The following is a 27,176-nucleotide window of genomic DNA, read 5'->3' as shown; positions in this document are numbered from 1 at the left end:
GAATTCTATCATATTATGATCGCTCCGCCCCAAGGGGCCTTGCACAACAAGATTGCTAATTAATCCTTTCTCATTACATAATACCCAGTCTAAGATGGCCTGGTCTCTAGTTGGTTCCTCGACATATTGGTCCAGGAAACCATCCCATTTTCACTCCAGGAATTCCTCCTCCACAGTATTGTTACTAATTTGGTTAGCCCAATCTATATGTAGATTAAAGTCACCCATGATAACTGCTGTGCCCTTATTGCCCGCTGTGCCCTTATTATACGCATCTCTAATTTCTCGTTTAATGCAATCCCACTCCCGGAGACTCCCCTGTAAATACTGACACACTCCCAGGGACCCCCCCTGTAAATAATGACACACACCCGGGGACCCCCTGTAAATACTGACACACTCCCGGAGACCCCCTGTAAATACTGACACACTCCCAGAGACTTCCCTGTAAATACCGACACACACCCGGGGACCCCCAGTAAATACCAACACACTCCCCGGGGACCCCTGTAAATACTGACACACTCCCGGGGACCCCCTGTAAATACTAACACACTCTCGGGGACCCACTGTAAATATCAAACACTCCCGGGGACCCCCTGTAAATACTGACACACACCCCGGAGATTCCCCTGTTAATACTGACACACGCCTGGGGACCCCCTGTAAATACTGACACACTGCTGGGGATCCCCTGTAAATACTGACACACTCCCGGGGACTCCCTGTAAATACTGACACACTCCCGGGGTTCCCCTGTAAATACTGACACACTCCCGGAGACTCCCTGTAAATACTGACACACTCCCGGAGACCCCCTGTAAATAGAGACACACACCCTGGGACCCCCTGTAAATACTGAAACACTCTCGGGGACCCCCTGTAAATACCGACACACTCCCTGGGACCCCCTGTAAATACTGACACACTCCGGGGACCCCCTGTAAATACCGACACACGCCCAGAGACTACCCTGTAAATGCCGACACACTCCCAGGGACCCCCTATAAATACCGACACACACCCGGGGACCCCCTGTAAATACTGACACAGTCCCGGGGACCCCCTGTAAATACTAACACACTCCTGGGGACCCCCTGTAAATACTGACACACTCCCGGGGACCCCCTGTAAATACTGACACACTCCCAGAGACCCCGTGTAAATACCGACACACTCCCGGGAACTCCCTGTAAATACTGACACACTCCCGGGGAACCCCTGTAAATACTGACACACTCCCGGGGATCCCCTGTAAATACTGACACACTACCGGAGGCCCCCTGTAAATAGAGACACACTCCCTGGGACCCCTTGTAAATACTGACACACACCCCGGAGACTCCGTGTAAATACTGACACACTCCCGGGGAACCCCTGTAAATACTGACAGACACCCAGGGACCCCCTGTTAATACTGACAGACACCCAGGGACCCCCTGTTAATACTGACACAGCCCCAGGGACTCCCTGTAAATACTGACACACTCCCGGAGACCCCCTGTAGATACTGGCACACACCCGGGGATCCCCGTGTAAATACTGACACACTCCCGGGGACCCCTGTAAATACTGACACACTCCCGGGGACCCCCTGTAAATACTGACACACTCCCGGGGAACCCCTGTAAATACTGGCACACTCCCGGGGACCCCTGTAAATACTGACACACTCCCGGGGACCCCCTGTAAATACTGACACACTCCCGGGGAACCCCTGTAAATACTGACACACTCCCGGAGACCCCCTGTAGATACTGGCACACACCCGGGGATCCCCGTGTAAATACTGACACACTCCCGGGGACCCCTGTAAATACTGACACACTACCGGGGACCCCCTGTAAATACTGAAACACTCTCGGGGACCCCCTGTAAATACTGACACACTCCCTGGGACCCCCTGTAAATACCGACACACGCCCGGGGACCCCCTGTAAATACTGACACAGTCCCGGGGACCCCCTGTAAATACTGACACACTCCTGGGGACCCCCTGTAAATACTGACACACTCCCGGGGACACCCTGTAAATAGTGACACACTCCCAGAGACCCCGTGTAAATACCGACACACTCCCGGGGAGTCCCTGTAAATACTGACACACTCCCGGGGAACCCCTGTAAATACTGACACAGTCCCGGGGACCCCCTGTAAATACTGACACACTCCTGGGGACCCCCTGTAAATACTGACACACTCCCAGAGACCCCGTGTAAATACCGACACACTCCCGGGGAGTCCCTGTAAATACTGACACACTACCGGAGGCCCCCTGTAAATAGAGACACACTCCCTGGGACCCCTTGTAAATACTGACACACTCCCCGGAGACTCCCTGTAAATACTGACACACTCCCGGGGAACCCCTGTAAATACTGACAGACACCCAGGGACCCCCTGTTAATACTGACACAATCCCAGGGACTCCCTGTAAATACTGACACACTACCGGGGATCCCCTGTAAATACTGACACACTCCCGGGGACACCCTGTAAATACTGACACACTCCCGGGGATCCCCTGTAAATACTGACACACTCCCGGAGACTCCCTGTAAATACTGACACATTCCCGGAGACCCCCTGTAAATAGAGACACACTCCCTGGGACCCCCTGTTAATACTGACGCACTCCCTGGGACTCCCTGTAAATACTGACACACTCCCAGGGACACCCTGTAAATACTGACGCACTCTCGGGGACTCCCTGTAAATACTGACACACTCCCAGAGACTCCCTGTAAATACTGAAACACTCCCGGGGATACCCTGTAAATACTGACACACTCCTGGGGACCCCCTGTAAATACTGACACTCTCCCAGAGACTCCCTGTAAATACTGACACACACCCGGGGATACCCTGTAAATACTGACACACACCCGGGGACCCCCGTGTAAATAGTGACACACTCCCGGAGACCCCCTGTAGATACTGGCACACACCCGGGGATCCCCATGTAAATACTGACACACTCCCGGGGACCCCTGTAAATACTGGCACACACCCGGGGACCCCCTGTAGATATTGACAGCGGCAGACAACAGGAAGAAAAATAAACGTTTTAAAATATGGGCCTTCTCTTTTCAGGACTGGAAATACAAGATGGCACCAGCAAGGCTGTAACAGACAATGAAACAATGCCCGATTAAATGATGCCCTCCCACAGGCTCCGATGTGCCAAGCCCGCTCTAACGATGCAGAGATTGTTTCAAAAAGAGCTTTCTAACCAGAGCTGTAACATTTTGCGACATTAATGGCCTCGCCACATTAGCTGGGTTGAAAGGTCAAGCTAAAACCTCAGTGCATTGTGGGTCTGCCCACGCCGCTGCGACCCTGCTCTACGTGCGCCTCCTGCAATTGCTTCTTTGTGGCCGTTCCCGGGGCTTCTAACTTCTCAGCAGAGTTTTAATCCTTTCTTGAAGGCCGAGGTGACCTCATTCTGGTTAATGTTCGGTTTTAATGGTTTAAAAAAAAATTATTGTTAATAATTCTCGTGGGTGTGGGCGTCGATTACCAGGCTGCGATTTATTGCCATCCCTGGTTGCCCCTTGAGAAGGTGGGGGTGGGGCGGGAGCGGGGATTCCCAATTAATCTCGTCCGCGACAGAAGCAGGTCAGGCGGCGTCCGCGGAGAGAGAACCAAAGTCAGCGGTTCAGCTCGTCCACCTTCCATCAGGTCGACCGCCACTCGGTAACCAAGGCAGTGAAGCAGCCACAACGAGAGGTCACCAGCCAGAAACGTTAACTTCCTGGCCTTGAACAGCATCTGAGCAGGTGTCCACTTCCGACCGTCCTACAAAAAAGAAGCTCGACCTCTCGGCAGCCTTCAGCTGGCGGCCCTGGCTCAGTGGGGCCACGCTCTCTCTCTCTCGCCTCTGAGTCAGATACGCCAGTCCCAAGGAGAAATGGGTGAAGGATCTTCAAAGCTTCCTTGACCAGCGTAAAGATAAAGCTATCACTCACATTTACAGCATCACCGGTCTGCCTAATGCATCTAAGTCCCCCGTCATACTTCAAGACATTACAGTTTACTAGAACAGGGACTGAGTGGGTTAATTTATATTGTGTACCGTGTGGCTCAGTGCGTTACCAATCAAGCCCCGAATTAGCACCAGACAGTAGCACCCTTAACTCCTTCCAGGTCAAACTCCTAACAAGATTGTGTGCGTAAGTGTTGGTTGTGGTTCAGTGGGTAGCACTCTCACCTTAGTCAGAAGGTCGTGGGTTCAAGTCCCACTCCAGAGACTTGAGCACAAAATCTAGGCTGACACTCCCAGTGCAATACTAGGGGAGCGCCGCACTGTCGGAGGGGCAGTACTGAGGGAGCGTCGCACCACGGAGGAGCAGTACTGAGGGAGCGCCGCACTGTCGGAGGGGCAGTACTGAGGGAGCGTCGCACCACGGAGGGGCAGTACTGAGGGAGCGCCGCACTGTCGGAGGGGCAGTACTGAGGGAGCGTCGCACCATGGAGGGGCAGTACTGAGGGAGCGCCGCACTGTCGGAGGGGCAGTACTGAGGGAGCGTCGCACCACGGAGGGGCAGTACTGAGGGAGCGCCGCACTGTCGGAGGGGCAGTACTGAGGGAGCGTCGCACCACGGAGGGGCAGTACTGAGGGAGCACCGCACTGTTGGAGGGGCAGTACTGAGGGAGCGTCGCACCACGGAGGGGCAGTACTGAGGGAGCGCCGCACTGTCGGAGGGGCAGTACTGAGGGAGCGTCGCACCACGGAGGGGCAGTACTGAGGGAGCGCCGCACTGTCGGAGGGGCAGTACTGAGGGAGCGTCGCACCACGGAGGGGCAGTACTGAGGGAGCGCCGCACTGTCGGAGGGGCAGTACTGAGGGAGCGTCGCACCACGGAGGGGCAGTACTGAGGGAGCGCCGCACTGTCGGAGGGGCAGTACTGAGGGAGCGTCGCACCACGGAGGGGCAGTACTGAGGGAGCGCCGCACTGTCGGAGGGGCAGTACCGAGGGAGCGTCGCACCACGGAGGGGCAGTACTGAGGGAGCGCCGCACTGTCGGAGGGGCAGTACTGAGGGAGCGTCGCACCACGGAGGGGCAGTCTCTCAGATGAGACGTCAAACCGAGGCCCCCGTCTGCCCTCTCAGGCGGACGTAAAAGATCCGACAGCACTATTTCAAAGAAGAGCAGGGTAGTTATCCCCAGTGTCCTGGCCAATATATAAACCTCAACCAACACCTGAAAAATAGATGATCTGGTCATTTTCACACTGCTGTTTGTAGGAGCTTGCTGTGCGCAAATTGGCTGCCGCGTTACCTACATTACAATAGTGACCACATTTCACAAAGTGCTTCATTGGCTGTGAAGCGCTTTGGGACGTCCTGAGGTGGTGAAAGGCGCTGGAGAAATGCGAGTCTTTCTTTATCAGTCAGCTCTACCCTCAAATCTCTGTCTGTGTCATGGGCCTCCTTTTCTCCCTTACTCTCTTTTATCGATGCTCTTGTGATCAGTGTTCCTCTGAGCTTTCTCTCTCGATCCTTTTAAGCTCCCATTGCACCTGCCTAGGCTCTCTCTCTTGCTCTGGCGATCAAACATCCATTCGTATAAAGTCAGTCCGACTTCCTGATAAACAACCGGCCAATAGTTCAGACGTCTGGGATGTGCAGACACTTCCTTAATAACCTTTGGCTTTCGCAGAATTGCAGTTTCTTTTCCTGGATTCGTTATCTGAATAGTTCCACTTAAAGTTCTCCCAGTTTTTCCAAAACCTGGAACCACCTCACCTCTGTGAGTCTTACCTCTCTCTTGTTCGATCAGCAGGATTCTACAAACCCAAACTTAGTGCCATCCAAACATGACCTCTTGCTCTGCAGCTGAAACCCTCATCCATGCCTTTGTTACCTCTAGACTTGACCATTCCAACGCACTCCTGGCTGGCCTCCCACATTCCACCCTACGTAAACTTGAGGTCATCCAAAACTCGGCTGCCCATGTCCTAACCCGCACCAAGTCCCGTTGACCCATCACTCCCTGTGCTCGCTGAACTACATTGGCACCCAGTTAAGCAGCGCCTCGATTTCAAAATTCTCATCCTTGTTTTCAAATCCCTCCATGGCCTCGCCCCTCCCTATCTCTGTAATCTCCTTCAGCCCCACAACCCCCCGAGATATCTGCGCTCCTCTAATTCTGCCCTCTTGAGCATCCCTGATTATAATCGCTCCACCATTGGTGGCCGTGCCTTCTGTTGCCTGGGCGCCAAGCTCTGGAAATCCCTCCCTAAACCTCTCCGCCTCGCTACCTCTCTCTCCTCCTTTAAGGCGCTCCTTAAAACCTACCTCTTTGACCAAGCTTTTAGCCATCTGCCCTAATTTCTCCTTAGGTGGCTTGGTGTCAATTTTTTTGTCTTAAAATATTCCTGTGCAGCACCTTGGGACGTTTTACTACCTTAAAGGTGCTATATAAATGCAAATTGTTGTTGTCTTCTCTTTACTCCAACGCGTTTCAACATTGGTGCTGTGCCGCACTCTGACCCTTCACCTTTCACCTGGGTTCCTCAGAATAAACAATACAAGGTGCCCAACATTCTATATTGCCCCGCTCTTTTCTTCTCAACCCCATTTCCAACATTCGATGATGCTCAAATGAAGGTCGGTTGTATTTCTTCAATTAAAACATTTGTACATTTATTGTGTGGTTAATGCCAATTACTGTAAAATGTGTTGTCAAGGCAGTCAATACTGCATACAACCAGAGACAGTCTGAGCACTCCCAGGGCAGGTACAGCACGGGTTAGATACAGAGTAAAGCTCCCTCTACACTGTCCATCAAACACTCCCAGGGCAGTTACAGCACAGGTTAGATACAGAGAAAAGCTCCCTCTACACTGTCCCATCAAACACTCCCAGGGCAGTTACAGCACGGGTTAGATACAGAGTAAAGCTCCCTCTACACTGTCCATCAAACACTCCCAGGGCAGTTACAGCACGGGTTAGATACAGAGAAAAGCTCCCTCTACACTGTCCCATCAAACACTCCCAGGGCAGTTACAGCACGGGTTAGATACAGAGTAAAGCTCCCTCTACACTGTCCATCAAACACTCCCAGGGCAGTTACAGCACGGGTTAGATACAGAGTAAAGCTCCCTCTACACTGTCCATCAAACACTCCCAGGGCAGTTACAGCACAGGTTAGATACAGAGTAAAGCTCCCTCTACACTGTCCCATCAAACACTCCCAGGGCAGTTACAGCACAGGTTAGATACAGAGAAAAGCTCCCTCTACACTGTCCCATCAAACACTCCCAGGGCAGTTACAGCACGGGTTAGATACAGAGTAAAGCTCCCTCTACACTGTCCATCAAACACTCCCAGGGCAGTTACAGCACAGGTTAGATACAGAGAAAAGCTCCCTCTACACTGTCCCATCAAACACTCCCAGGGCAGTTACAGCACGGGTTAGATACAGAGTAAAGCTCCCTCTACACTGTCCATCAAACACTCCCAGGGCAGTTACAGCACGGGTTAGATACAGAGTAAAGCTCCCTCTACACTGTCCATCAAACACTCCCAGGGCAGTTACAGCACAGGTTAGATACAGAGTAAAGCTCCCTCTACACTGTCCCATCAAACACTCCCAGGCCAGGTACAGCACGGGTTAGATACAGAGTAAAGCTCCCTCTACACTGTCCCATCAAACACTCCCGGGGCAGGTACAGCACGGGTTGGATACACAGTAAAGCTCCCTCTACACTGTCCCATCAAATACTCCCAGGGCAGGTACAGCACGGGTTAGATACAGAGTAAAGCTCCCTCTACACTGTCCATCAAACACTCCCAGGGCAGTTACAGCACAGGTTAGATACAGAGAAAAGCTCCCTCTACACTGTCCCATCAAACACTCCCAGGGCAGTTACAGCACGGGTTAGATACAGAGTAAAGCTCCCTCTACACTGTCCATCAAACACTCCCAGGGCAGTTACAGCACGGGTTAGATACAGAGTAAAGCTCCCTCTACACTGTCCATCAAACACTCCCAGGGCAGTTACAGCACAGGTTAGATACAGAGTAAAGCTCCCTCTACACTGTCCCATCAAACACTCCCAGGGCAGGTACAGCACGGGTTAGATACAGAGTAAAGCTCCCTCTACACTGTCCCATCAAACACTCCCGGGGCAGGTACAGCACGGGTTGGATACACAGTAAAGCTCCCTCTACACTGTCCCATCAAATACTCCCAGGGCAGGTACAGCACGGGTTAGATACAGAGTAAAGCTCCCTCTACACTGTCCCATCAAACACTCCCAGGACAGGTACAGCACGGGTTAGATACAGAGTAAAGCTCCCTCTACACTCTCCCATCAAACACTCCCAGGGCATGTACAGCATGGGTTAGATACAGAGTAAAGCTCCCTCTACACTGACCCATCAAACACTCCCAGGGCAGGTACAGTACAGGTTAGATACAGAGTAAAGCTCCCTCTACACTGTCGCATCAAACACTCCCAGGGCAGGTACAGCACGGGTTAGATACAGAGTAAATCTCCCTCTACACTGTCCCGTCAAACACTCGCAGGGCAGGTACAGCACGGGTTAGATACAGAGTAAAGCTCACTCTACACTGTCCCCATCAAACACTCCCAGGGCAGGTACAGCACGGGTTAGATACAGAGTAAAGCTCTCTCTACCCTGTCCCATCAAACACTCCCAGGGCAGGTACAGCACGGGTTAGATACAAAGTAAAGCTCCCTCTACACTGTCCCATCAAACATTCCCAGGGCAGGTACAACACGGGTTAGATACAGAGTAAAGCTCCCTCTGCACTGTCCCCATCAAACACTCCCAGGGCAGGTACAGTACGGGTTAGATACAGAGTAAAGCTCCCTCTACACTGTCCCATCAAACACTCCCAGGGCAGGTACAGCACGGGTTAGATACAGAGTAAAGCTCCCTCTACACTGACCCATCAAACACTCCCAGGGCAGGTACAGCACGGGTTAGATACAGAGTAAAGCTCCCTCTACACTGTCCCATCAAACACTCCCAGGGCAGGTACAGCACGGGTTAGATACAGAGTAAAGCTCCCTCTACACTTTCCCCATCAAACACTCCCAGGGCAGGTACAGCACGGGTTAGTTACAGAGTAAAGCTCCCTCTACACTGTCCCCATCAAACACTCCCAGGGCAGGTACAGCACGGGTTAGATACAGAGTAAAGCTCCCTCTACACTTTCCCCATCAAACACTCCCAGGGCAGGTACAGCACGGGTTAGATACAGAGTAAAGCTCCCTCTACACTGTCCCCATCAAACACTCCCAGGGCAGGTACAGCACGGGTTAGATACAGAGTAAAGCTCACCGTTAGGGTGAAAATTATATAGCTTAAAGCAGCAACATAAACAGTTCAAGAATGTATTGTAAGAAGTGAACTTGTAAATAAGAAACATGGGCACAAGACAAAACAAACTCAGCTTAAGACGGGGCCGGCTAAGCTTGGGACACAAACTGTAATTCCCCCCCTTAGGCTTTATAACATTAGCTGCCCTCATTTTGTGTTAAATTCACAAAGCTTCCATCTTTGTCCCATGAGGATTCCCCATAGTATGTCTAAGTGCTGTTGTGGTGGGCAAGGGGCAGGAATTAACTGTTTGTGTCTGCTCCCATTAAAACCATTGTGCTTGACAGTTATTGAATGTGGGAAACACTAAGGCCTAGAAATTGAGTATAGCCCCGTTTGGTGCGCTAGCCTCGCCAGGGCGCTAAAAGTAGCGCCCCGGAAGCATTCGCGGCCGCCCGCCGGAAATTCTGTGGTAGCGCCCCAAAGGGAAGCACGGCACGAGTGGAGGTGCCCCGCATCCCTCTTGGGTTGCTGCGACTGAATATCGTAGCGCAACGTGCCGCAGCGCCACACGCTGCGGCACATCGCGCTGTGGTACTGCAGGCCTTCTTCCCCTACTTAAAGGGGAGGGGCCTTGTTCTGCGCGATCTGGGCCCAGCTGGGCCCCCGAGGACCGCGAATGCCGGCAAAAGAGCTCGGCACCGAGGAGAAGTGCCGGGATCTTGGAACGCAGCCGGCACTCCGCGGGGGGGTCGTTCAGGAGGCCGGGAACGGCAGCGCAGAGAGGTGCTGGCAGGCGGCCAGCAACAAAAATGGCCGCCCCGCACCTCTCCTTTAATTTGCGCCTCCACCGCCGCAGGTAGGCCCCCCTGAACCGGTCGCACATAGCGTCCGGCGGTAAATCAGGGGGCGCTTCCAACTATCATGGCCAGGGCATCAGCGGGGTGCTGCGCACACTGATGACGTCATCGGTAGTGGCGCAGCGCTAACAGCTAGCGCCACCACTAGTGTCCCACTGAATTTAGCGGGAGGCGTGGCCAGTGGCTTGCGACCCACTTAGCACCCTCTTAAGGCGTTAACGGGTGGCGCAGCCCACTGAATTTCTCCCCCTAAATATTTCACATTTATTCAGTGGTGCAGCCTTCTGCAAACTATTTGCTGGAAGCCCTTTGGATGTATTAATTCTACTATTCTATAATGCAAAGTCGATGAATCAAAATTGTGTGTATTGATGAGTTACAGTAATTGGTAGCTGCAAAACTGCCCATTTTGTAATTAACTATTAAAAAGTGCCCAAAGTTCTGGAAGGTTCCATATCATTTTATGTTGCCAAACTAGTATCCTGTGAGGACAGGGGAGTTGTTGCTGGGGGAGCGTGATTGGTTGAAGACACCTGTGTGTAATATTTTGCTATAATGTATAAAAGAAGTTTCAATACCTTGTTGCTAAGGAAGCGTGATTGGTTGAAGACACCTGTGTGTAATATTTTGCTGTAATGTATAAAAGAAGTTTCGATACCACTGTAATGGCGAGAAGGTGATCACTAGACCGCGGGGTCTATGGCTCTTCTCCCAGAGCACTCTGAACAATAAACTGTGAGCTTCTACTTTGAGACAGACTCGAGTGAATCTATTTTTCACCAACAATTGGCGTAGTCGGCAGGATGCTCCGTAACTGAAAGACCGCCTGTACCAGAGAACCCGGACGAGAAGTCAATTTTGACCGTCCAGAAATTGAATCACCTGGGAAGGCGGAGTGACAGTGCCGTAGCATCACGAATCAAGGAAAGTCTGTGAGAGGTAGGGGAACACAGTTGTGAGAGTGTGGATCGCGAGTGCTAAGGGAACACTGTGTAGCGATAAAGGTCACGAAGGAATGAGTGATTGACTGATCGACATGGACAAGGAGGGCACCTGTCTCATGCATCTAGCCTGAGCTGGAATTAAGAGGGCGATTGGGCCCACGTGATGGCCAGGGTCAAGTAGGCGTAGAGGCTACAAAGCACCCTGGGATCGTGAAGTCAATAAATATATGTGTGTGTTGTGAATAATTAACCGCTTAAAGTCTTTTAAGGTATCAAGAACAAATCCGAGTAGAGGAACTCAGCATTTGGTAAGACTATAAGTTGGACTACAAAATGGCGTCGGGGAAAGAAATAGAATGGGGACCAGCGGGGTCCCTTACTAGGTTCTATGCAGATGACCGGAAGGGTTTAGTTGATAAGATGAGAAAGGAAGGGTGGGGCCCGCTCCAGAATCAGAAGGTGATCACTAGACCGTGGGGTCTATGGCTCTTCTCCCAGAGCGCTCTGAACATTAAACTGTGAGCTTCTACTTTTAGACAGACTTGAGTGAATCTATTTTTCACCAACAATTGATTGTAATGTGATAATGACCAGGTAATCTGTTTTTTAATTTGAGGGGTAAATATTGGCCCCAGGACACCGGGGAGAACTCCCCTGCTCTTCTTCGAAGTAGTGGCCATGGAATCTTTTACGTCCACCTGAGAGAGCAGACGGGGCCTCGGTTTAACATCTCATCCGGAAGATGGCATCTCCAACAGTGCAGCACTCCCTCAGTACTGCCCCTCTGACAGTGCAGCACTCCCACAGTACTGCCCCTCCGACAGTGCAGCGCTCCCTCAGTGCTGCACCTCCGACAGTGCAGTGCTCCCTCAGTACTGTCCCTCCGACAGTGCAGTGCTCTCTCAGTACTGTCCCTCTGACAGTGCAGCGTTGCCTCAGTACTGCCCCTCCGACAGTGCGGCGCTCCCTCAGTACTGCCCCTCCGACAGTGTAGTGCTCCCTCAGTACTGCCCCTCCAACAGTGCAGCGCTCCCTCAGTACTGCCCCTCCGACAGTGCAGCGCTCCCTCAGTACTGCCCCTCCGACAGTGCGGCGTTGCATCAGCACTGCACTGGCGTGTCAGCCTGGATTTTTGTGCTCAGATCTCTGGAGTGGGACTTGAACCCACAACCATTCTGACTCCGAGGCAAGGCTGCGACCCACTGAGCCATGGTGTGTGATGTCAGAAAACTACGAGGCACTTGGTCTAAGTATTAAACAAAGCTTTAATCAACTGTTTTACAACATGGAGATCTAGCTGTGTCCTTCACTAGTTCCTCTTAAAGAATGTCCTGAGCAAGCTGGGCCCCATGCCCGAGTATATATACTCTCCCTGGACAGCGCCACCAGCAGGCCGCTCAATATTATTTCATAAGTCATTTCCACATTAATGACAAGCTTCATGTCAGTGTGTGTCCTGTGTGTATGTATCTGTCAGCTTGCCCACGTATGTCAGTCTCTGTGGCCAGGTCTGTGTGCACGCTCTGTGTCCAGGTCACAGGCCCTCAATACTGAACCTCGGGTCCTTCGATCTCACTGCCCTGCCCCGGGACCCCATGTCAAGTGCTGCACCGACCCTCCAGTAATATCTCCTCCTTGATACTTGATTCTGATACAAGTAACAAGCCAGCGCACCAAGCCTTGGAAACACAGGAGAATCGAAAGGTTAACTTCAGTCGGACTGCCTTTCACAGGTCAGGCCACATACACCCTGTCTAGCAACACAGATCTCCAGCGTTGACATTGCACATAGGCAGAAGCAGAGCAAAGTCGAAAAATAACAGGCAGCGTTGGAAATCTCCGGGTTCCCCTCGCTGGATTAACGAGAGTCAGTTCGCCGCTGGCATTTTCCCCCCTTGCTCCAACACCCACCGGACTCCTGGGACTCGAGGCGCATTCCCGGTCAATCCCGCGATATTCCGCAGCGGCTTTGCTATGAGTTAAACCGCCAGCCTCGACAAATGGTGCAACGGCGACGGCCAAGAAAAAGGGCACTGGTTTCTGGGAGCTATTCGACCGTGGGATTCAGTCCCGGTCCGCTTGATGGGCACGATAGTGCCATGCGACCGTGGGATTGGCTGCGCGTCCCCCTCCCCCACCCCCGGCTCCTCTCGACGGTACTCTTTCCCTCCTGGCTGCATCCACACCCCACACCCCGGCGTGGTGTTCCCGAGCACGGGGAGTGGCGTTTTGTGAATGGCAGTGGTTGAAACCACTCGGGGGGCAGCGGGGGGGGGTGGTGGGAAACGACCCCATTGGCTGAACGAGACACCCGCAAAGATCCCCAGCCCCCTCGGGTAAAAGAACAAAATGAACCTCAGCGCCTAGCGGAGAAGGCACGTCGCAACAGAGCGCCAAGTCCGATCCCACCCGCTGCACACTCTCCCAGCCCACAGTCACCCTTCCAGATCGGTATTTAGTCAACGGGCTTTTTACAACACTGTGACCTGAAGCTGTGGGGAAGGTCGGGGGGAAGAGGCCAAGGTGCGAAGGTCTGAAGACGCCAAGGCTTTCCTCGATTACTTTGTCCAGAAAGTCTTCCGAAATGGCCCGGCCGATTCAAAGGGCTCCCTGTTCTCCAGGCCAATCGCCACTTTGCCCAGCGAGTGAAGGTGGAAGGCGAGAAAGGTTTCCCGGCCCGCACGCAAGTATGGGCCTCCACTTCACAGACAGCTCCGTCGTTCAATCTTCGGGCTTTACAGCGCCCCCGCCAGTCGCTCCTCAAACCGTTTCACTGGGAGTGCGATGGATCTTACTGCAGCGGACACCTTCGACCATAACAGCTGAACAAAACACAAAGGTTTGGTGTTAAATTCGGCAGTTTTAACCCTTAAGACTGTTGGAAGACTCGGAAACGTCTGCCTCCCTGGGCAGACTGGTTTTGGGTTGTTTCCGGCTCTCAGACTGTGCCGAACACTAAATACTACCACAATACAACAGGCGCTCGTGTTACAACATTAACCGTAAACCAGTGAATCGAGCGTCTGCAAAAAGACTAATTTATATAAAATTGTAAACACTTTAACCGTGCTTGCTCTTTTTTCCCCCCTTCTATTCTCTCTCTCTCTCTTGACATTTATTCTAACTTTAATTTCATTCCTGTCTTCCCTCTTCTAGCCGCCATTTTACCTTCTCTGACCTTTCACCTTGCCTGCCTCTCTGGCCCCGTCGGCCATTTTGGAAATGCAAGCCGTTTGTTTTCCACGGTTTTCACTGGGCTTGAAAGCTGGTTCTCAGTAAACTGGCCCAGATTCTGAATATTCCTGGCTCCACCGAGGCGAAACTTTGGTGTTTAAAAACCCTGTCCAGGCCAGGGTGTCCTCTGACGAGCAAGGTAATTCCCAATTGGATGAGAACGTATTCCTCTTGCGCTCATTCCCTCGGATGCACCAATGGGAGTCCCACAAATTATAGCGTTCTCCCAGGAAATTGCTGGTGATTTTGACACCTTCCCACACCTGATTCGTAGAACCTTGCAGCACAGAAGGAGGCCATTTGGCCCATCGTGCCTGTGCTGGCTCTTTGAAAGAGCTCTCCAATCAGTCCCACTCTCCCCCCCTGCTTGGTCCCCATAGCCCTGCAAATGTTTCCTCGAGAGGTATTTCTCCAGTTCCCTTTGGAAAGTTACTATTGAATCTGTTTCCCTTTCAGGCAGCGCGTTCCAGATCACAACAACTCGCTGCGTTAAAAAATTCTCCTCATCTCCCCCTCTGGTTCTTTTGGCAATTATCTTGAATCTTTGTCCTCTGGTTACCGACCCTCCTGCCACTGGAAACAGTTTCTCCTTATTTACTCCATCAAAACCCCTCATGATTTTGAACGCCTCAATTAAATTTCCCCTTAACCTTCTCTGCTCTGAGGAGAACAATCCCAGCTTCTCCTATCTCTCCATATCAGTGAAGTCCCTCGTCCCTGGTACCGTTCTGGTCAATCTCCTCTGCACCCTCCACAAGGCCTTGACATCCTTCCTAAAGTGCGGTGCCCAGAACTGAACACAATACGCTAACTGAGGTCTAACCAGTGTTTTATAAAGGCTTACCATAACTTCCTGGCTTTTGTACTCTATTCCTCTATTTATAGACCCCAGGATACGGTATGCTTTTTAACAACTATGTCAACTTGTTCTGTCGCCTTCAAAGATTTGTGTAAGCAAATCTCTAAATTGTCTGACATACAGTTCTGGCTGAGCAGATATTATCTCCAATTAAATATTGAGAAAACTAAAGCCATTGGGCAGGATTTTCATTGGGCCGTGGATGCGGGTATGGAGGCGTGTGGGGGGGTTAAAATCCCGAAATTGGGGGGCACGAACCCATCCCGCCCCCAACCCGCCTCCATGCCAGTTTCAAAGGAGGCGGATACCCGACCTGTGCTGGGACCCACCTCCCCGAGGCGGGAAGGGGATTAGTGCCAATTAACTTCCTGTTAACAGGTAGTTAACAGGCAGTTTTTAGCCTAATCCCTATTTTCATTCCTGAAGTGTGGGATTCCCGACGGCTCCAAACCACACCAAGTTAGCGAGGCGGGCCGTCGGGCTGAAAGGCTTGGAGGGTTCGAGATGTTCGGTGTTCAGGTGAGTGATGGGTGCATGAGTTTAGAGGTAAGTGTGTTTGGTGTGTTTAAAGTGTTTAAAGGAGTTTTACTTACCTTTACAGCCTTCCTTCCTTCAGGTCTCAGGAGTCCCTCATCTCACTGGCACAGAAAGCAGAATGGCCGCGATCTGTCAAAAATTGCAGCATTCAGCTTTCTGTTCCGGAGAGATCTGTAAATCATCCTGAGAGGAAGGAATTAACTTGGAGTACAGATTGTCAGTGTTGTCAAACACTGATATTTCATCTGTCAAAAGGTCTTGGCAGATGAAATATCAATCTGTGACGTCACCTGTTGCCGGGTGGCCCTTAATTGGCCTGCTGAGTCCGCTGGGCGGGCTCAACAAGGTCAATCAAGTCAAAATCGCGTGGGTTGGCCACAACTCAATGGAGGCGGGACTACAACCCCGAAAGTTGTAGTCCCGCCTCCTCAATGAAAATCCAGCCCATTGTTTTCGGTCCCAGCCACAAACTCCGTTCCCTAGCCAGTGACTCCATCCCTCTCCCTAACATCTGCCTGAGGCTGAACCACACTGTTCACAACCTTGGTGTCATATTTGACCTTGAAATGAGCTTCCGACCACATATCCGCAGCGTAACAAAGACCACCTACTTCCACCCCTGTAATATCGCCCGTCTTCGCCCTTGCCTCAGCTCATCCGCTGCTGAAACCCTCATCCATACCTGCATTACCTCAAGACTTGACTATTCCAACACACTCCTGGCTGGCCTCCCACATTCCACCCTACATAGACCTGAGGTGATCCAAAACTTGGCTGCCCGTGTCCTAACTCGCACCAAGTCCCGTTCGCCCATCACCCCCTGTGCTCGCTGACCTACATTGGCTCCCGGTTAAGCAGTGCCTCGATTTCAAAATTCTCATCCTTGTTTTCAAATCCCTCCATGGCCTCGTCCCTCCCTATCTCTGTAATCTCCTCCAGCCCCACAACAACCCCACAGAGATATCTGCGCTCCTCTAATTCTGCCCTCTTGAGCATCCCTGATTATAATCGCTCCACCATTGGTGGCCGTGCTTTCTGTTGCCTGGGCCCTAAGCTCTGGAATTCCCTCCCTAAACCTCTCCGCCTCGCTACCTCTTTTCCCCCTTTTAAGACACTCCTTAAAACCTACCTCTTTGACCAAGCTTTTGGTCACCTGCCCTAATTTCTCCTTATGTGGCTCGATGTCAAATATTTTGTCTTACAATACACCTGTGCATCGCCTTGGGATGTTTTACTACATTAAAGGCGCTATATAAATGAAGGTTGTTGTTGAAACCCCCAGGTGTCACTGTTGACTTTTTTTTTAACTTTAGAATGAGTCTCTAAACCTTCTTTCCTTCCCCCACACTCTGCTACACAGGCCTTAGTGACAGGGAGATAAGGCCTCAAATAAATCAAATCTCCCAGAGCCCCCCGCCCCGCCCCCCAACCCCACTAAATCAGTCAGACTTTCAATTCTACTCCAACAACTTTACATTTATATAGTGCCTTTAACATAGTAAAACGTAGCAGAATGCAAACAAGATTAGGAAGGTGAAAGGTCAGAGAAGGTAAAATGGCGGCTGGGATAGGGAAGACAGGAATGAAATTAAAGTTAGAGTAAATATCGAGAGAGAGAGAATGAACTCCAAGGGTTAAATGACGAGGAGAGATTACACAAACTAGGCTTGTATTCCCGGGAATTTAGAAGGTTAAGGGTTGATCTGATCGGAGTTTTCAAGATGTTAAGGGGAACAGATAGGGTAGAGAGAGAGAAACTATTTCCGCTGGTTGGGGATTCTAGGACTAGGGGACAGAGTCTAAATATTAGAGCCAGACCTTTCAGGAGTGACATTAGGAAACACGTCTACACACAAAGGGTGGTAGAAGTTTGGAACTCTCTTCCACAAACAGCGATTGACGCTGGGTCAATTGCTAATTTTAAATCTGAGATTGACAGATATTTATTAACCAAAGGTATTAAGGGGTATGGGGTAAAGGCGGGTAGATGGAGTTAGGTCACAGATCAGACATGACCTCACTAAATGGTGGAACAGGCTCGAGGGGCTGAGTGGCCTCCTCCTGTTCCTATGTTGCTGTGTGCCTAGGTCCCAAGGCACATTACAGGAGTGTAAGCAGACAAAAATAGACACCGGGTCAGTAAAAGCTTGGTCAGTGTGGTAGGTAGGTTTTAAGGAGGAGGGAGAGGTGGAGAGCTTTAGGGAGGGAATTCCGGAGCTTAGGGCCCAGGCAGCTGAAGGCACGGCCGCCAATGGTGGAGCAATGGGAGTGGGGGGGAGAGGCCAGTCAACCTACTGAGTGAGAATGATCAATCGGAGAATCCGAGAATGATACAGCACAGAAGGAGGCCATTGAGCCCAGTGTGCCTGTGGAGCTCTGGCCCATTATGGCCCAGGTCCACTAGGAAATGGTTTGTGACAGGCCCAAGTTCATTTCTCAAAGGGCTGTTGCAGTCTGTGCACCAAACAGAGATGTTGGGCCCATCAAGTGCGGGCTTGAGTCAAACTCTTGCCCGAGAGGCCGGAGAGCAACGAGCTCACCCAGTGCCCTCCAGCGCCCCAGCCCCCGTTCTCACTCCCAAGTAAGCCTCTACCAGGTGGCCTCGCTATCCCCAATCTAAAGGTGCCCGCAACTTTTTTTAAGTCAGTCATCCCTGCTGTGAGCGGGTTGACCTCCCGACTCGTCCACTCCCTACATTCACAGAGCGGTCGAGCGCAGGACAGTCTTTCTCTCTCTCTGTTAGCCCACCTGGTGCCCGTTTAAACTTGATGCCCACGAGGACGACGGCAGCAGCGAGGAGTAGAGTGACGGCAGCCGCCAACAGGCCCATCTCCAGCCTCTGGTCCACTCCTGTGGCCTCGTCCGCCTCTCCCGAGTATCCAGTATGCTCATCGGAAACGTCGCCAACCAGAGAGCTTCCAACCCCAGGCTCGTCTTCATCACCCATTCTCGGACCTCCGCGTCCTGTCATTGTGGAGCCTGTTAAAACACCACGCAGATTGATTTTAGCACCAAAATGAGAATGTGACCGTCAGACGGAAATCTGGAAATGAATAGCCTGAATCTTGCTGGGAACTTGTGCAGAACTGGCTTTGCAAGTGGAATTCTAACAGTTATTCACACATACAATACTTTGATAGAGCAGAGAGGAAGAAACTGTTTCCAGTGGCAGGAGGGACGGTAACCAGAGGACACAGGCTCAAGATCATTGGCAAAAGAACCAGAGGGGGCGATGAGGAGATTTTGTTTACGCAGCGAGTTGTTGTGATCTGGAACGCGCTGCCTGAAAGGGCGGTGGAAGCAGATTCAATGATAACTTTCAAAAGGGAATTGGATAAATACTTGAAAAGGAAACATTTGCAGGGCGCTGGGGAAAGAGCAGGGGGGAGTGGGACTAATCGGAGAGCTCTTTCAAAGAGCCGGCATAGACACAATGGGCCGAATGGCCTCCTTCTGTGCCGTATTGTTCTACAATATATGCAAGGACTGTTATTTTTTTTGAATTTATTCATGGGATGTGGGCATCGCTGGCAGGGCCAGCATTTATTGCCCATCCCTAATTGTCCTGGAGAAGGAGGTGGTGAGCCGCCTTCTTGAACCGCTGCAGTCCGTGTGGTGAAGGTGCTCCCACAGTGCTGTTAGGGAGGGAGTTCCAGGATTTTGACCTAGCAACGATGAAGGATCGGCAATATACTTCCAAGTCAGGATGGTGTGTGACTTAGCAGGGAATTTTGGTGGTGGTGTTCCCATGCACCTGCTGCCCTTGTCCTTCTAAGTGGAAGAGGTCGTGGGTTTGTGAGGTGCTTCCGAAGAAGGCTTGGCGAGTTGCTGCAGTGCATCTTGTAAATGGTACACACTGCAGCCACGGTGCGCCGCTGGTGGAGGGAGTGAATGTTTAAGGTGGTGGATGGGGTGCCAATCAAGCGGGCTGCTTTGTCCTGGATGGTGTCGAGCTGATTGAGTGTTGTTGGGAGCTGCACTCATCCAGGCAAGTGGAGAGTATTCCATCACACTCCTGACTTGTGCCTTGTAGATGGTGGTAAGGCTTTGGGGAGTCAGGAGGTGAGACACTCGCCGCAGAACACTCCGCCTATTCCCTATAATATATGCAGGGACTTTTTATTCTCTATAATACACACAAGGGAATATGATTCTTACTGTGACTGTCGGTGGCTGGTGTTGACTGAAGAGTTGAGGTTCTCTCTTGCCCACGTACCCCAGGTAGGGCTGTGGTGGAGGAGCTGGACGTTGGAGGTTCCTTATGCCCTTGTGGGCCAGCTAGTGCTGATTCAGGAGACGGGGGCATTGATGGAAGAGTTGAGGTTGTCTCTTGCCCGCGCAGTCCAGGTAGGGCTGTGGTGGAGGAGCTGGACGTTGGAGGTTCTTTGTACCCTCGTGGACTGGTTGGAGCTGATGCAGGAGAAGGTGTAGGACAAGGAGTTCCTTTCCTGGGCTCCGTTTGCTGTTGGGAGTCCATGGAAGGTGTATCCTTTGGAGTAGGACCTGCAGCAGCAAAATGTGAGGTCAACATTTTCACGCTGTGTCTTCAATGAGCATTAAAGGACAAAATCGAGTCCTTTCAAACACGGAAAATACAGCGACTCTAGAAAATCATACACCAGTTCCCTTAGTATCCAAAAATCTATCAATCTCTGTCTTGAATATACTCAACGACTGAGCCTCCACAGCCCTCTGGGGTCGAGAATTCCAAAGATTCACCACCCTCTGAGTGAAGAAATTCCTCCTCATCTCAGTCCTAAATGGCCGACCCCTTATCTTGAGACTGTGACCCCTGGTTCTAGGCTCTCCAGCCCGGGGGAAACAGCCTCTCAGCAAGTCCTCTGAGAATCTTATACGTTTCAATGAGATCACCTCTCATCCTTCTAAACTAGGCCCATTCTGCTCCATTTCTCCTCATAGGACAACCCTCTCATCCTAGGGTAGGGTCCCCACAGGCATAGAACATAGAACATAGAAAAATAGGAGCAGGAGTCGGCCATTCGGACCTTCGAGCCTGCTCCGCCATTCAATATGATCATGGCTGATCCTCTATCTCAATACCATATTCCCGCTCTCTCCCCATGCCCCTTAATGCCTTTTGTGTCTAGAAATCTATTGATCTCCTTCTTAAATATATTCAGCGACTGGGCCTCCACAGCCTTCTGTGGTAGAGAATTCCACAGGTTCACCACCCTCTGAGTGAACAAATTTCTCCTCATCTCAGTCCTAAATGTCCTACCCCGTATCCTGAGACTGTGACCCCTCGTTCTAGACCCCCCCAGCCAGGGGAAAGATCCTCCCTGCATCCAGTCTGTCTAGCCCTGTCAGAATTTCAATGAGATCCCCTCTCATTCTTCTAAACTCTAGTGAATACAGGCCTAGTCGACCCAATCTCTCGTCATCCGACAGTCCTGCCATCCCAGGAATCAGTCTGGTGAACCTTCGCTGCACTCCCTCTATGGCAAGTGTATCCTTTCTTAGGTAAGGAGACCAAAACTGCACGCAGTACTGCAGGTGTGGTCTCACCAAAGCCCTGTATAGCAGCAGAGGCCCCTGCGTCCGTCCCTCAACCGAGTGCCCGCTGTTGGCCTACGCAGTGAGTGACAGCTGACTCCTCCAACGTGCGGCTCCAGCCCATGGGCTTTGAGGGCCAGTCGCAGATTCCCCCGCCACTGATGCCGAGCCAAGTGCATGGAGCCTGGCACTTTCCTGGTCAGGTAGGGGCCAGGCTTTTGAGGCTGACTTGCGGAGAGTGAATTTCTGCGCCGGTCGTCAGTGGTTGGACCATGTTCCCGGATGTTCCATCGCTAGTATCTTCTATGTTTCTATAGGGTACTGAATTTGGATGATCAGCCATGATCTCATTGAATGGCTGAACAGGCTCGAGGGGCCGAATGGCCTGCTCCTGCTCCTATCTTCTATGTTTCTATGAGCTCCCGCCTCCAAACGCCCTGCCATCGCCCCCTCACAACCCCTCCCTCTATTGGTCGCCCAACATGTCAATCATCATGGTGCCCCGCCCCGGCTTTCCCACAGCCAATTGGAAAGCGAACAGGCTCTTCATTGACTGATTGATCGTCAACCAAACAGCCTCAGTCTCCCATCGCCAATCGTCTAAAATATAATTGAGAAAATGCTAATAAAACCCACACCATTTGACTTTTTACGGGATCCTCCTGTGGCGTGATGTGTGAAATGCTTTGGAGCCCAGACACCACATCACTTGACGCTAACTGTTCAGAGTCAACCTACTATCGGAACCAATGGTGTCTGCAGTGGAGATGAGATTCCTACCTTTGGATCTGAGATCAACGAACTCTTTCATTTGCTGCGCCTTTCCCGGAGAGATACAGAAAGTCTCGCCCCTGTACGTGACAAACCTGTGACGTCAAATCAGATACAAACAGGTCAAGCTGAATTCTGAAAGGGCAAAGGTCAATAAAATCGGCTTGTGCTGAAGGCTGATCTGATCGAGATGTTTAAAATGATTAAAAGGATACGTCAGGGGCGATAGAGAGAAACTATTTCCTCTGGTGGTGGGGTGGAGGGGTCAGTCCAGGACAAGGGGGCAGAACATTAAAATTAGAGCCAGGCCGTTCAGAAGCGCAATCAAGAAGCATTTCTTTCACACAAAGGGTAGTGGAGATCTGGAGGTCTCTCGCCTCCGAAAGGCCGAGGATGCTGGGGGTCTATTGGAGCATTCAGGACACCAATCGACAGATTATTTTGTAGGTAAGGGTTACGCGGGATAGGTAGCATGAATAGAGTTGAGCTACAGGTCACCCGCGATCTAATTGAATGGCGGAACAGGCTCGAGCGGTCGAATACTGTACCCCAGTGTTATACAGTGACAGACCTGTACCCACCAGTACTGTACCCCAGTGTTATACAGTGACAGACCTGTCCCCACCAGTGCTGTACCCCAGTGTTATACAGTGACAGACCTGTCCCCACCAGTGCTGTACCCCAGTGTTATACAGTGACAGACCTGTCCCCACCAGTACTGTACCCCAGTGTTATACAGTGACAGACCTGTCCCCACCAGTACTGTACCCCAGTGTTATACAGTGACAGACCTGTCCCCACCAGTGCTGTACCCCAGTGTTATACGGTGACAGACCTGTACCCACCAGTACTGTACCCCAGTGTTATACAGTGACAGACCTGTACCCACCAGCACTGTACCCCAGTGTTATACAGTGACAGACCTGTCCCCACCAGTACTGTACCCCAGTGTTATACAGTGACAGACCTGTACCCACCAGTACTGTGCCCCAGTGTTATACAGTGACAGACCTGTACCCACCAGTACTGTACCCCAGTGTTATACAGTGACAGACCTGTACCCACCAGTACTGTACCCCAGTGTTATACAGTGACAGACCTGTACCCTCCAGTACTGTACCCCAGTGTTAAATAGTGACTGACCTGTACCCACCAGTACTGTACCCCAGTGTTATACAGAGACAGACCTGTACCACCCAGTACTGTACCCCAGTGTTATACAGAGACAGACCTGTACCCCCCAGTACTGTACCCCAGTGTTATACAGTGACAGACCCGTACCCACCAGTACTGTACCCCAGTGTTATACAGTGACAGACCTGTACCCACCAGTACTGTACCCCAGTGTTATACAGTGACAGACATGTACCCACCAGTGCTGTACCCCAGTGTTATACAGTGACAGATCAATACCCACCATTCCTGTACCCCAGTGTTATACAGTGACAGACCTGCACCCACCAGTACTGTACCCCAGTGTTATACAGTGACACACCTGTACCCACCAGTACTGTACCCCAGTGTTATACAGAGACAGACCTGTACCCCCCAGTACTGTACCCCAGTGTTATACAGAGACAGACCTGTACCCACCAGTACTGTACCCCAGTGTTATAGTGACAGACCTGTACCCACCAGTACTGTACCCCAGTGTTATACAGTGACAGACCTGTACCCCCCAGTACTGTACCCCAGTGTTATACAGCGACAGGCCTGTACCCACCAGTACTGTACCCCAGTGTTATACAGTGACAGACCTGTACCCACCAGTACTGTACCCCAGTGTTATACAGTGACAGACCTGTACCTATCAGTACTGTACCCCAGTGTTATACAGTGACAGACCTGTACCCACCAGTACTGTGCCCCAGTGTTATACAGTGACAGACCTGTACCCACCAGTACTGTACCCCAGTGTTATACAGTGACAGACCTGTACGCACCAGTACTGTGCCCCAGTGTTATACAGTGACAGACCTGTACCCACCAGTACTGTACCCCAGTGTTATACAGTGACAGACCTGTACCCACCAGTACTGTACCCCAGTGTTATACAGTGACAGACCTGTGCCCACCAGTACTGTACCCCAGTGTTATACAGTGACAGACCTGTGCCCACCAGCACTGTACCCCAGTGTTATACAGTGACAGACCTGTGCCCACCAGTACTGTACCCCAGTGTTATACAGTGACAGACCTGTACCCACCAGTACTGTACCCCAGTGTTATACAGTGACAGACCTGTGCCCACCAGTACTATACCCCAGCGTTATACAGTGATAGACCTGTACCCACCAGTACTGTACCCCAGTGTTATACAGTGATAGACCTGTCCCCACCAGTACTGTACCCCAGTGTTATACAGTGACAGACCTGTACCCACCAGTACTGTACCCCAATGTTAGTGACAGACTTTTTGAAGTGTAGCCACTGTTGTAATGTGGGAAACACGGCAGCTAATTTGCGCACAGCAAGCTCCCACAAAGAGCAAACAGATGATGACCAGATCATCTTTTTTTTAGTGATGTTGATTGAGGGATAAATATTGGCCCCAGGACACTGGGGAGAACTCCCCATCTCTTCTTCAAAATAGTGCCCACGGAATCTTTTACGTCCACCTGAGAGAGCAGACGGGGCCTCGGCTTAACGTCTCCTCTGAAAGACTGCACCTCCGACAGTGCAGCGCTCGCTCAATACTGCCCCTCCGACAGTGCGGTGCTCCCTCAGTACTGCCCCTCCGACAGTGCGGCACTCCCTCAGTACTGCCCCTCCGACAGTGCGGCGCTCCCTCAGTACTGCCCCTCCGACAGTGCGGCGCTCCCTCAGTACTGCCCCACCGACAGTGTGGTGCTCCCTCAGTACTGCCCCTCCAACAGTGCGGTGCTCCCTCGGTACTGCCCCTCCAACAGTGCGGCGCTCCCTCTGTACTGCCCCTCCGACAGTGTGGCACTCCCTCGGTACTGCCCCTCTGACAGTGCGGCGCTCCCTCTGTACTGCCCCTCCGACAGTGCGGCGCTCCCTCAGTACTGCCCCTCCGACAGTACGGCGCTCCCTCAGTACTGCCCCTCCGACAGTGCGGCGCTCCCTCAGTACTGCCCCTCCGACAGTGCGGCGCTCCCTCAGTACTGCCCCTCCGACAGTGCGGCGCTCCCTCAGTACTGCCCCTCCAACAGTGCGGCGTTCCCTCAGTACTGCCCCTCCGACAGTGCGGCGCTCCCTCAGTACTGCCCCTCCGACAGTGCGGCGCTCCCTCAGTACTGCCCCTCCGACAGTGCGGCATTCCCTCAGTACTGCACTGGGAGTGTCAGCCTGGATTTTTGTGCTCAAGTCTGTGGAGTGGGACTCGAACACACAACCTTCTGACTCTCCCCTGATCCGCGGCTGACACAGGTTGAAGTATTCTCTCACACATCACATTACCGTGATGAGCATTCTTTAAATACTTACTTGAGATACTCTGGGCACATGCCATGACTCTGCAAGTGCGCATAATTCTTCAGTCTTCGGAATGATGTTTTCTTTAATGGTTGCACTATAACCCCCTCTTTGCAGCAAGTGATCGCAATATTTTCAGAGTGTCGCTGACTGACCACTGCGGAGAAGACACAGAGAGAGGGAGACATGTGTCAATCATTCACCTTAAAGGGACTTTTGAACCAGGGACTTCCCCCGGTATCTTTACTGATTCCGTCAGCTTTTGAGATTGGCTGATCTCACAGTCCTCGCCTGTTAATTCAAACCTTTCTCTTATGCAAAAGAATCTGACTGAGCTAATCATTTAAATCCAGCAATTCGGAGGTACCTTTCGATCTGCAGTCCCTCAAAGGGGCACAGTCTTCGAAATGTAAGTTGCCAAAATTAATGACATAAGCCGCCCCACTCCCCTCCCGGCCCAAGACGCTCACCTCGTACTTGGGCGATAGCTGCTCTGGAGGCTGCAGCCCCAGTCAAGTGGCTGGACAGGCAATTCGACTATTGCGTGCATCACATCCCAACCCCAGCCTCGTTCGCCCTCGGCAACCAACGCCTTGCATCGCGGGGAGGGAGCAGGATCCTGGGCAGGGGTCAGAGTCTGAAGGGTCAGGGTCCTGGGCAGGGGTCAGGGTCTGAGGGGGTCAGGGTCTGGACAGGGGTCAGGGTCTGAGGGGGTCAGGGTCCTGGGCAGGGGTCAGAGTCTGAGGGGGTCAGGGTCTGGACAGGGGTCCGGGTCTGAGGGGGTCAGGGTCCTGGGCAGGGGTCAGGGTCCTGGGCAGGAGTCAGGGTCCTGGGCAGGGGTCAGGGTCTGAGGGGGTCAGGGTCTGGACAGGGGTCAGGGTCTGAGGGGGTCAGGGTCCTGGGCAGGGGTCAGGGTCCTGGGCAGGAGTCAGGGTCCTGGGCAGGGGTCAGGGTCTGAGGGGGTCAGGGTCTGGGCAGTGGTCAGGGTCTGAGGGGGTCAGTGTCTGGACAGGGGTCAGGGTCTGGACCGGGGTCAGGGTCTGAGGGGGTCAGGTTCCTGGGCAGGGGTCAGGTTCCTGGGCAGGGGTCAGGGTCCTGGGCAGGGGTCAGGGTCCTGGGCAGGACTCTCACTCCATCCCAGTGTCAAAAACGGGACAGCGAAAAAGCTGAGAGATTCCGCCAGTTGAGTGTCACAGATACAAAGCCCAATTATAGAAATTAACTTCCAGTTAGTTTATTAAGAAGAACAGAGTTTTATAAAATTCTTAAGATTTAAGCAGCTCCTAAATATAGCCTCAGACAGACCAGTCTGCCCTTGGCCCCTCACTGTGCCTCTCCCCGCGATGCAAGGCGTTGGTTGCCGAGGGCGAATGAGGCTGGGGTTGGGATGTGATGCCCGCCGTAGTCGAATTGCCTGTCCAGCCACTTGACTGGGGCTGCAGCCTCCAGAGCAGCTACCGCCTGAATACCACGTGAGCATCTTGGGCCGGGAGGGGAGTGAGGGGCCAAGGGCAGACTGGTCTGTCTGAGGCTATATTTAGGAGCTGCTTAAATCTTATTAATTTTATAAAACCCTGTTCTTCTTAATAAACTAACTGGAATTTAATTTCTATAATTGGGCTTTGTATCTGTGAGACTCAACTGGCGGAATCTCTCAGCTTTTTCGCTGTCCCTTTTTTGACACTGCGACGGAGTGAGAGTCCGGCCCAGGACCCTGACCCCTG

At 52.0% G+C, this 27,176-nt stretch overlaps 3 protein-coding genes across 9 annotated transcripts in view; 1 reads left to right on the top strand and 2 right to left on the bottom strand.

Moving 5' to 3' along the window:
* Window positions 1–6,652, top strand: part of LOC147091033 (uncharacterized) — a 37,142-nt gene extending 30,490 nt beyond the window's left edge. The window contains exon 6 of the mRNA XM_085977460.1: window positions 3,094–6,652. Within this exon, the coding sequence (XP_085833586.1) occupies window positions 3,094–3,155 (62 nt within the window). The 3' untranslated portion in view covers window positions 3,156–6,652. The remainder of the gene's footprint in view (window positions 1–3,093) is intronic.
* The window catches only part of mblac1 (metallo-beta-lactamase domain containing 1), a 420,822-nt gene that overhangs the window by 334,703 nt on the left and 58,943 nt on the right, over window positions 1–27,176 (bottom strand). The window lies entirely within an intron of this gene.
* Window positions 12,348–25,647, bottom strand: LOC147091032 (uncharacterized). The gene is made up of 5 exons (XM_085977459.1): window positions 25,465–25,647; window positions 22,027–22,112; window positions 19,891–20,235; window positions 18,481–18,711; window positions 12,348–13,924 (listed from the first exon to the last, which is right to left on the bottom strand). The coding sequence occupies exons 1-5, from the start codon at window positions 25,638–25,640 to the stop codon at window positions 13,863–13,865; spliced, it is 900 nt and encodes a 299-aa protein (XP_085833585.1). The 5' UTR covers window positions 25,641–25,647; the 3' UTR covers window positions 12,348–13,862.

This window comes from Somniosus microcephalus, unplaced genomic scaffold, assembly GCF_052327205.1.
Source record: "Somniosus microcephalus isolate GS21.2 unplaced genomic scaffold, FLI_Smic_1.0 unresolved_chr4, whole genome shotgun sequence".
Lineage (NCBI taxonomy): Eukaryota > Metazoa > Chordata > Chondrichthyes > Squaliformes > Somniosidae > Somniosus > Somniosus microcephalus.
This window is presented reverse-complemented; position numbering and strand designations above follow the sequence as displayed.

Excerpts from the sequence above, each read along its gene's own strand:
- LOC147091032 (XM_085977459.1), bottom strand. The coding sequence starts at position 25,640 with ATGTCTCCCTCTCTCTGTGTCTTCTCCGCAGTGGTCAGTCAGCGACAC. Across the intron at positions 22,113-25,464 it reads ATGTGCCCAGAGTATCTCAA|GTTTGTCACGTACAGGGGCG; the intron begins GTAAGTATTTAA and ends TTGACGTCACAG. Across the intron at positions 13,925-18,480 it reads CAAGTTTAAACGGGCACCAG|CTGTTATGGTCGAAGGTGTC; the intron begins GTGGGCTAACAG and ends TGTTTTGTTCAG.